This window comes from Podarcis liolepis (assembly GCF_965112155.1).
Source record: "Podarcis liolepis genome assembly, chromosome: 11".
Taxonomy (NCBI): Eukaryota; Metazoa; Chordata; class Lepidosauria; order Squamata; family Lacertidae; genus Podarcis; species Podarcis liolepis.
This window is the reverse complement of record NC_139565.1, coordinates 38957233-38968033: the sequence shown is the minus strand read 5'-3', so window position 1 is coordinate 38968033 and position 10801 is coordinate 38957233. Positions and strand designations below refer to the sequence as shown.

General features: G+C 44.3%; 1 protein-coding gene across 1 annotated transcript; it reads right to left on the bottom strand.

Annotated features, from left to right (window-relative positions):
* Window positions 1–1321: 1321 nt before the first annotated feature.
* On the bottom strand, window positions 1322–9764 carry CD180 (CD180 molecule). The gene is made up of 3 exons (XM_083465612.1): window positions 9464–9764; window positions 5133–5299; window positions 1322–3728 (listed from the first exon to the last, which is right to left on the bottom strand). The coding sequence occupies exons 1-3, from the start codon at window positions 9551–9553 to the stop codon at window positions 2000–2002; spliced, it is 1986 nt and encodes a 661-aa protein (XP_083321738.1). The 5' UTR covers window positions 9554–9764; the 3' UTR covers window positions 1322–1999.
* Window positions 9765–10801: the final 1037 nt, after the last annotated feature.

Sequence of the window (10801 nt, the reverse complement as noted above, 5' to 3'; positions counted from 1 at the left end):
TTGAGTCTGTTTCTTGAACTGGCTTCCTTGAATTTTCACCAAATATAGGTCTATAAATGCACAGGCAGAAAAGGAAGGAGGAGTCCATACAGCATAGCCTTTTGTCCCACTGATAAAACATATTCCCTTCTCATGTGAATTGCATAAGAGGAAATAATAATAATAATAATAATAATAATAATAATAATAATAATAATAATAATAATAATAATAATAATAATAATATCTTTATTGTCATTGCCCTTCGGGGACAACGAAATTACTTGACTGCTCCATAAAAACACATTGCAGATAGCCAGAGGCTGCTGTTGGGCAACAGCGCCCTGGGTCCCAGGCCCCCCACCATGTTCACACATTAAACAGGGGAAAGCATACATGCCTGGGCTTTCCACACTTTCTCGGTTCCAGAACACTTGGGGAAACTGGTGCATGTAGAAGTGGTCTCACAGAGACTTTTCCCTGTAGACAGCCACACCTAACTGCACAACCTTGGGGCAAGGCTAGCAGTGAAACCCCACAGTCCCCTTCTTTGTGTGAAAAGGGTATAAATGACCAAATAACCGAGTGACAATGGGCCACAAAAAGTGGTGTTTTTTCCTGTTTGGATGCCAGGTGATGGTTTTGGCTATATAAAAATCGCCACTATTGTTTTGACATTTCTGAGTTTCCTTTCCTATTACGTGCTTGAAGTAACGTTTAGTTGAAACACAAAGTGGTATGTGTATAATCGGCTAGAATGCTTAATATCAGGACACTTGTTTTGCTCTGCCCTCGTGAACCATTCTTGAACCCTCAAGGGGGTGGGGGGGTGAACTGCTGCGGTTTGCTGTGGTGCCCCCACAGGATGCCTAAATATAGAAGAATGAAATAGCAACCACAGCAAACTGGGATAATGCAGGACTGCAGACTAAATTCCTCTATCGGACAAAGGACTGTGGACGTGAGAGGTGGAGAGCAGGGCAGGAGGAGACAGAGACTCAACATGGCCTCTACTAAAGCAGCAACAAAGCGGGGGCGGCGGGTGGAGAGAATGGAAGAAGAGAGAAAAAGAGGTCCATGAGGGGCCCGACCGCCAGCAGGGGAGGGGAGGAAGAGTGATGGAGTGGCAACTCAAGTACAACCATCTCTTGTACTGGCCCTACTCGGCAGGGTAAAATGGGGAGGGTTTAACTCCCTTTGTGCAGCAAATAAATAGATGGATCTAGGTAGGTCCTGGAATAAAATACATATGGCTGCCACACCACATCCAGTTTAGCCCTTATTTGTCTGTGTAATATTTACCCTCTTTAACCCCTGTGAGAAAACATTAAACAAACAGTAATGAAAAAGAGAACTGCCTTGCTGTTTATTATTGTGGCATTTTTATTCCAAATATGGAAGCCTTGGCTAAGTACTACAGAGTACTTTCAAGCTTTTTCTTGTCCAGGAGTTAGCAGGAGTCTTCCTTGCCATGTGTAAAATGATCACCTAGGAAAGAACAACTGCCTTACATTTTTCAGGTTAAGATACTGTCAACTTTACCCTGACCTGGTGCACTGTGAGGTGGTCAATTTTAGCCTCCTATATGGCACTGAGAATGAATTCTACCTGGAAAATGCAAGACCAAACAGTAAAATTCTGGCTTTCTCTTATTTCCATACTTTGCAGTGATTTCCTTTGCCATGTTATCTCATGTCAAAAACAAGTTGACCAAGTGCAGTACAGGCAACTCATGATTTAGGCGCACCTGAATGATGCGCGATCACACACATGCACACTGCACCAAACCTGAAAACAGCCCCAAAACATCATAAAGATGTCATGAAAAGGGGTTGGGGGTGGAGCAGAGTGGGCTTTTGATTGCATGGGTTCAGAATGGAACCCCCATGCAAAACGAGGACTGCCTGTACAGTCAACAACAACTGGAACAAAAATTAGAAAGTGAAATTCCCTTATAAGCATCTTCCTACTAATTTGTTGCCTTTTGTTACTCTTCTGTATCTTTTCTTTCTCCAGGAACTCAAAGCTGTTGGTAGTTTTTCCTTAAAAAACGTATGATCAAAATGAAGGTCACTACAATTACTGCTATCGTAACAAAGGCAATCAATACTACTTGAGCAGTGCTAAACCCACAGGACAGATTTATAGAGAGGAGCTTAGAGCCTGCTAGTGATTTGGGCTCTGAGCACACTGTCTCTTCAGAGTCTTCAATTTTATCTATGTTTTGCTTGTACCAAGTTAATAATCCAATATTGGAACAGGTGCATTCCAGTGGATTGTAACTTAAATTGATTACACTCTGGCCAGATAGGTTAGTCAACATATCACGTGGGATAATATGGATCCTATTGTTGGCAAAATTGAGATATATGTTTCTGAGGCTGGAAAATGCATCTGAATTGAATGCAATAAGATTGTTGTGGCTCAAGTCCATGTGTTTTAACTTCTTGAGGCTAGAAAATGCCTTGGTTTGTATAGCCGACAATTTGCAGGAAGATAACGTTAACACTTCCAAATTGGGTGCCTGCTGAAAGAGGTTGTCTTCCAGGATGGTCTTGGATTCAAAGTTATTTCCATTCAGCTTCAAGACAATAAGATTCTCCAGACCTTGTAAAATGTGTGGGATATTGAGATCAATTTTAGAGTAAGAAAGGTTCAGAATCTGCAAAAGATGCAGGTTGCAAAAGGGTCCTTGAGAAGCGTTGATGAGAATCTGTGTGGAAGTGAGGTCCAGAACCTTCAGGTTAATGCTTTCATTGAACGCTGCATTGTGGAAACTGAACTTGCTATTGTAGCTCAGGTTGAGGTGTTGCAAGCTGCTCAGGCCACGGAGCGGCTTGCTGCAGCAGTCGGCGCTTTCTATTTGAGATCTGCTCAAGTCCAGGTGTTGCAGTTTCGACAAAGACCCTAGGCACCCAGATCCCAAATCCAAGCTTTTCAGATTCCCTCTGAGAGAAATATGGGTGAGGTTGGGGAAAGCAGAAGCCCTGATATTGCAAAGGTGCTCAAATTTATTCTTGTCGAGATTGAGTTCCCTCAGGAAATTCAACTGAACCAGGCCAGTGGGTAGTTCGCCGATGTCTGTGTGGGCCATGTCCAACTTTTGGAGTTTGGCCAAACACTGGAATGTGTCAGCTGAGAAGTATAGGAAATGGCGATATGGCAGATAGAGGTAGTCAACAGAGATGTTGCAGATACCCTGCAACATGGTGGGAGTTATGGGAAGGGCATCTCTATCCAAAGAATTCCCAAGTCGAAGAGCAACAGTACTGGCATCCTGCAGCCCTTCCAGGATCACCGAAACATTAACACAATGACCAAAATCCAAAGTATAGAAAAAAATGGAACTGAAAGCCTTGGTCTCAATGTGCATAATATCGTTGTCTGCAAGAATGAGAGTCAGATTGCTGACTCGCTTTAATACCCTTATGTCTTCAGCTGATATTCTTTGTATTATGTTCATCTGAAAATCCAAATATTTGAGGTTCCTCGTTGGAAAATGTGATGGGAGCTCTAGTGATTGGATGTAGTTGTCTTTTAGTATCAGTGTCTCCAAGTTACCCAGGCCCTGCATTGGGATGGATGATAAACTACGGAGTCCTGTTTGGGTCAGGTCAAGGTGTTTCAGAGAGTGAGGTCCAGAGAATGCTCTGTCTGCCAGAAACAGAAGATTGTTTCCAGTCAAGATGATTGTCTCCAGGTGAGCGTTGTTTCCGAAGGCATCCTCATATACCCAGTTAATTTGACACCTTAAAAAACAAAAAACACACAAAAGTCTAGCATTCAAACACCACAACTGTATATGCTTATCTTACTAATATACATCTACGGAAACAATAAAAATGGATTTCCTGCTTTTGTTTACATTTTTAATGAGAGGAGAACAATACAACTGGCACAGCTGTAAATGGGATCATATTTTGCACCAACCTAAATAGGCAGTGAACATTAACACTGCAATTCATTGTCTCTCATTCAGTCAGCACAATAATTTATCTTTGCACAATGAAACATTTTCTCCTCCTCCCCCCGTGTGTGCCCTAAATCTGTTCTAGGGGTTCCCAAACCCTCTGGAGCAGATCTGCAGAGGGAGAAACTCCAATGAACAGATGTGCATGGATGGATACCCAAGTTGTGTGCCTGTTTTTAATCAATGAGGGTCTCTGCTAATTTCAGGCTGAGCATGAACCGCTGTACCTTTCTGTAGCCATGCACTGTGTTCCAGGAACATTCCAATGCACCCACTTGCATAAATCCTTGTAAGTCATATAATACAGGGGAGGGTATGCCAGTGTGCCAAAGCGTTTGCTTTTGCAATTTTGTTGGAAGAGCAGCTTTTCACACTCCTCAGCTATTCTCTGAAATTGAGGCGTTTGTTCTCCTTGCCTCTTCATTTGGTTTTGGCAGCACAATTTGTATGAAAAACAGAATTCTGAGTGCAGGTACAGGGCAGTAAGTTTTGTATGTTTGCTGTTTGTTCAAGCATGAACCATTAGTGCCTGTGTAGCGGGGTGGGGGGTGGGGGGCTTAATTCTCACCCCAGCAAGCAAACCAAGCAGAAATGTAAGAGAAGGGTTCCGCCTGATTTAGGAGATATACAGTGAGTAATACTGCTATTTCCCTAGAAGAAACCAGTGCCATTTCCCGACACTGGCCTTATCCTATTTCCTCTTTCCTTGCAAGATAGGCCAGTCAGTTTATATAGTCAAGAAACAAAATATGCACCCAGAGTTTGTCATCTAGGACTTTTTTCAATACTCTACTGCGGGGTAATGAAGCAAGTTCTATGAATTTCTGGTCTTGTAATATGTGTGCCTTGGTAGGGTAGGGTTTGGTTTTGCCTTTCATGTGATTTTGCATAGCATTATAGGACTTCAGGCAGCAGTTTTAGGTGTCAGTTCTAGGCTGCACATGGCATAACATTAGGTAATAGCACTGCACAGGTTGTGACTGTCTAAAGGCTGGCATCAGTTTACCACAACTACAAAATTTTCTAACAAGTATCGATTCACAGTGCAATGGCTTGTGGGAGCAGGTTTGGGTAGATGAGAGTTCTAGCTTTGAGGCTGTAACCACAAGTACCACTTGCTTGAAAAGTTGAAGTGAAAGTCCCAATTTGCACAAAAAGAGGCGAGGACAAAGATCTAGCATACCTTGTCAAGTCTAAATACACCAGATCTTTCAGCTTGCTGAGTGTTGATTGCTGAAGGGAATACAGGAAGTTGAAGCTGAAATCAAGGACTTGGGTTATGTTAGGTAGTTGCTCAGGAATCTCTTTCAGTCCCAGATCTTCACAACTGTAGCTTCTGTTAGCAATAAGCTGTAAAAATTACACACAGTTTTATGGATCCGCACATATTGATGCACAGAGATGCATTAATGCAACAGAGATGTGTGCATCTCTGTTGGCAGAATGCAATCTCTTGTAATTGGGGTTTGTAAATAAATAAATAAAATTCATTTGAAACTTCTAATATTGTCCCATCTCTGTATTGGTCTGAATCTGTACCAATGCCAAAAATGGACTCTGCCTGGGAATCTGACATGCTATCTCCTTTTTATTTTTGCATGGAAGGCGAAGTGTATAAGTTGTTGTTTAGTCGTTTAGTCGTGTCCAACTCTTCCTGACCCCATGGAGCAGAGCACGCCAGGCACTTCCGTCTTCTGTGTATAAGTATTGTGCCACAAATTATTTTGTTATTGTAGTATCAGTATCAGCAAGGGCCTTTTGTAGTTTTCAGAAACTCTGGTGTTTGTATCTGAAATCAAAGGCAATAGTCCGGGTGATGCTGGTGACTTCTTTAATTGTCAGACAACTTACAAATTTTGAGAACTATAAAAGGAAGGCAGACCTGAGGGGATTTCTCCTCACATTCTGGACCCTGTTTTTGGCACCTCCACACCAGCTCATATTTTATCTAAGGTGATACAGGCTTTATTCATATCTGTAAGAAAACTGCCCTGCAGATAAGTGATGAGAGGGACCCTCTCCCAAAATGTCCATTCCAGGCTGCATCTTTTCACAGCTGTGTTGGCTTAAAAAAGTGTTAGAGGGGGTCTTTCAAATGACTGAGGCTGCAATGGGATTCCTGAATAGAAAGGCATAGGGTTGTGCTTTGAGTGTCACTTTTAATTTGATCTGGACTCTTCTTTCTGAAACTCTGGATATGGGGGAGGGAAAGCGACTACACCAGCAGACGACATAAGATATTAAAGTCAATATAATGCTATGTGACTGGCACTGTCAAAATCAGGGCAAACCAGGCTGGTCACAAAAAGTTGGATACAGAACCCGTGGTCACACACTGCCTTGTTGCATTGCAGGAGTGAGGCCAAAATTTGACCCCCACCCATTTGCCAGCCCTTGAGTTGCCTTCCCAAAGCTGGATAAGCAAGGCACCAGGCTTTGGGAAGCAGGTGTGAGCCTCTGGCAGGGCCCTCCCACCTTCCCAAAGCTGAAAAAGTGCTAACTAGAATTTGCGAAGGAGGCTGGAGGACCCTGTTAGGACCCTGTCAGAGCCCTCACTCCTCCTTCCCAAAGCCCAGCACCACCCTTACGCAGCTTTGGGAACACAGTGCCAGGGCTGGATGGTGTCATGGGCCAGGAGCCAGCTTCACCTACTGAACAGCAGCCTGAAGGGGAGAGAAGGTGGAGTGACTCCACCTGCAGCTGATCAGCCTTCAAGGACTCAGAAGAGAAGGCACTGATGAGAACCAGCTGGCTTCAGCCACCTTAAGCAGAGCTTCCAGCAGCAGTCAGAGGCTGCTAACAACACTTGTAGTTCCTGGGCCTATATTGCTGCTTTCTGCTCGTCTTGACCCTTGACCCCATGATCTTTGGATTTTCTGACCCCAGACCATCTGACCACATGGGTTGCTGTTCACCCAACCCTAGGACTGAACCTGACTTCGGATGCTGATTCTGCCTCCAGGCAAGTACACCTCAGAGACCCTTCTGGTTGGCTGGCCTCCACTGAGCCCTGCATGTTGTTGATTAGCAATGAGATTACAACAAGGGGGAGCATCAAATGTTTCTGAGGGGCACCAAAAAAGGCCTTGAGGGCCACATGTGGCTCTTGGGCCATGTGTTGGACTGCCCTGGTCTCAATGATACTCATAATGGAAACTCCCCAAATCAGACCTGGAAAGGATGTTTTTCTAAACAATGCCGTCTTCAAGTGCAAATTCTAGTATTGAACTTTGTGTGCTAAAAGCTGCTGTCATTGTTGTTAGGTCTATAAAGGACCTACATACTTATTCAGAGTGAGAACATGGTGTGAATAAGCATCTGAAGCCCTCCCCACAACACCACAGTCCTAGTCCAGATAGGCTCCCGGTGTTTGATATTCTTTCTCTCTTTTTTAAAGCCTATGCGGATGCTAATATTGTGATTAAGATCAATTCTAGTTTGGCCCTATACAGAGGCCATTCTTAGTTCTGTTACTCCTAATTATCTTTGAAACTGGAGTGGGATCTGTGCCAGGTGACAACTATTGCAACAGGTTAAAACATTAAAGTGAGAAAAATCATTAGAATAATTAAAAGGGGAAGTTAAATGCAAATTTTAGTGCTCCTTTTAGTCTGTAGCTATTTTATCTAGTGGGGGGATGCTGACATTTTTTTCTGCTACTGTATAGAAAATGCCACCTCTTTTAACAAATTCTGAAAGCACATTCAAATACACTAATGAAGTATTGCTTTTGCAAAGGTAGTTCTTTGATAAGGTGAAAAGCTGAAAGAAATATTAACCTACCTACTATGCAACTGTGACTTGTCTCCTCTGCTACATCTATCAAGGATGTTACTGCTTGCAGCATAAAGTGTGCAAAAAAAAAAAGGGTCTAGTTCTACCGAAATTAGGTACATTTAAACTGCTTATAAAACAAAGCACCTGTTCGGAAGCCCTGCTGCAAACAGATTAAAGGCACCAGTGGTCTGTTTCATTACAACCCCCTCTGGTTCCAAAAAACTCCTAGTAAAATGTCCATGTGAGCTCAGTCTGCAAAATACGTGCACTACCTCGAAAATGGGTTCTCCGTCATTGCCTCTCATGTCTACATGTCCATTTAAAACTTCTTAGACACAATTTAGGACAAGATTTTTCAGACTTGTCCTTTCGCTTATTGATATGCTGCACTGTATGACCTCCCTGCAGGAGATGTGGCTGAATCTTTGGTGCGATAGGCAGCAAGAGGCTCACTCCCAGTCAGTGGTATAGCGTGGGTTGTCAGCACCCGGGGCAAGGCAAGTAATTTGCGCCTCCTAACCCATGGATTTGCGCCCCCTAACCCTAACCCCCAGATGTTGTGCCCGGTGCGGCCGGGCCCCCCCCTGTACCCCCTACGCTACGCCACTGCTCCCAGTTACTGTGTCAGGGGCGCCATCTCACCCTCAGTATTGTGGCTGCCCACCCCTACAACGTGGATACGCGATATTACATGCCTGCACATAGTTGTGGGGGGCGGTGGCACAGCAGCTTCTCTTCCTCCTCCTCCTCTCTGCAGCCAGCAAGGCACTGGCGGAGGAAGAGGAGGGGCGAGGGAGCGCACTGCCCCCAGACCATGATCTTGGTGGGGTGCCATTGCTGCTGCCCCCCGCACTGGACGCCATGCCCCCACAGGCAGTGCACCACGCTCCCAGGACACACGCCACACCCCCATGGGTGGTGCGCCATGCCCCCGGGACGCGCCCCACGCCCTCACCTGCTCTCCGTCCCCGGTGCTGGAGCATGAAGCTCTGCCACAGCAGCAAGGCACCCTTTTCCATGGGGAGGGGCTCAGACTTGCAGGCAGATCAACTCTGTCTCTGCATCCCAGCCCAGCCCCCCAGTAAAGGGGGCCTCGCTTGCTGGATGCTGAGGGAGGAACTTAACTGCTTCTCTTTCACAGGCCGTGCCGCTACCTCACGCCGGCTTTTCTCATTGACTTGTGGGTGCCCAGCCCCCTTCCCCAATTATATTATTGTGGGTGCCCAAGCACCCGTGGCCCCCTGGAGTTGACTCTATGAACTGTATATAGGATTGCATTCATAGGTTGGAATCCTAAATAAACTTGCCATGCACCAGGGAGCACTGTGCTACTGAACACAGTGAAAATGCATAGCTATAAGGCTAAAATTGCGAGTACAAGAGAATAAATGCCATTAAAACAACGAGAAACATATTTCCAAGTAGATACGCATAGGACGGTCCTTATTAAGTCCCACATTAATATGGCACAGGGTTATCGCTGCTAATTTGTTTCCCTTTTCAGCGAGAAAGGATCCTCGAGGTCTAGAAATTTTTCCTGCCTGAGGCCGGTTTTAGCGAATGTGCTCCGAAGGCACAGCATTGTCCCTGATACTTTTGCCCCACCAACTGCAAATTTCATAGCCCTTTGAAGTAGCCTGATGTTATCATGCAAGTATTCACTGCCACAGATTAATTATTGATTCTCTCTTGAAGACGCTTTTCCCCGAATAGAGAGACAAACAAGTTATCACTCACCTCAGTGCACATCATATCTGCTGGCTTGGTTACTTCACAGCTAACATCTAAAAGGCCCATCAGAACCCAGCAGAACGTGCACCAGGCCATTAGGAGGGTTTATTAGATTCTCCACACAGACGAGCTGCAGTAATGGAAGTCAGATGAAAAATAATTTTCGAGAATGGAGGTTTAGAAAGCTTTGTTAAACTGGAGATGTGAGAGACAAAACGGCCGTCACAGCTAAAAAGAAGTTTCCTCTTGAAGCCCAGTCATTTATGGGCCCTGCAGCCAACCTTTCGGTTCCCTTTTTTCTGCCCCACACTTAAATCCTTGCAACATCAGTCTGAACACTTCTGCATCAAATGTCAGGAAATAGGCACGTGAAAAGAGGGTTTGGTCTTTGAGGTTAACTTGGTGTCAGTGCTATTTTTCTTTTCTTTTCTTTTTTAAAAAAGAGGGCCAGAACTCACCTTGTTCTCTTATAATGGCAATGGTGCCCACCTGAGAGGTGCCAAAACTGAGTTCCGGCTGAAAAAAAGCCCTGCTTGCTTCATCAGAGGAACGTTCCAAGTGAAGCAAATTAGGTGCCACAGAAGCCTTCCAAATCAAATGTGTGTCGTTTGCTGGGAACATTCTTCTTTTCCCAGTATTTAGGGGTTACCGCTGTCAATTATACTGCCAAAATGGCACCTTCCTTACACAAGAGGGAGGCATCCACAGGCTCTGAACCATTTTTTTAAAAAAATCTGAAGTTGGGTGCAGCCATGTGAGGGACCCCCCAAAACAGCTCAGCATCTGTGGGGGATGATGTGCTGAAACAGTGACTCAGAGGATTGAGGACAAGTATTCCAGTACCAATGTAAGGAGACTTGTCATCTCATCCCACTGCTGGGAACCAACCCCAGACCAAATGCTGTCCAACCAGTTTAATAATAATAATAATAATAATAATAATAATAATAATAATAATAATTTATTTATATCCCACCCTCCCCAGCCGAAGCCTTGCTATTTATTTATTTATTTATTTATTTATTTTTGTGTGTGTTTCTTTTGAATCTTTTATACCTGTTTTTGCAGCTCACATGAGCTGCCTAATAAAGTGATTTACAATTCAATTATTAAAAACAATTGAATACAACCATTTCAAAAACAAGCCATGATACCAAACACTATCCAGGCAGTAGGCTTATTGATACTTAAAGAAAAAAAAAAGAAAGAAGAAGCAGTTTTCAGGTGGGATCAAAAAGCTGCCAAGATGGAAGCCAAAATAGGTCACTCAGTGCAGGTTATCCCACAATTTGGGCAGTACGACTGAAATAAAATGGCTGTGCCCATGGAGCCCCTTGTGGTAGT

Excerpts from the sequence above, each read along its gene's own strand:
- CD180 (XM_083465612.1), bottom strand. The coding sequence starts at position 9,553 with ATGGCCTGGTGCACGTTCTGCTGGGTTCTGATGGGCCTTTTAGATGTT. Across the intron at positions 5,300-9,463 it reads CAGATATGATGTGCACTGAG|CTTATTGCTAACAGAAGCTA; the intron begins GTGAGTGATAAC and ends TAATTTTTACAG. Across the intron at positions 3,729-5,132 it reads GTGTATTTAGACTTGACAAG|GTGTCAAATTAACTGGGTAT; the intron begins GTATGCTAGATC and ends TTGTTTTTTAAG.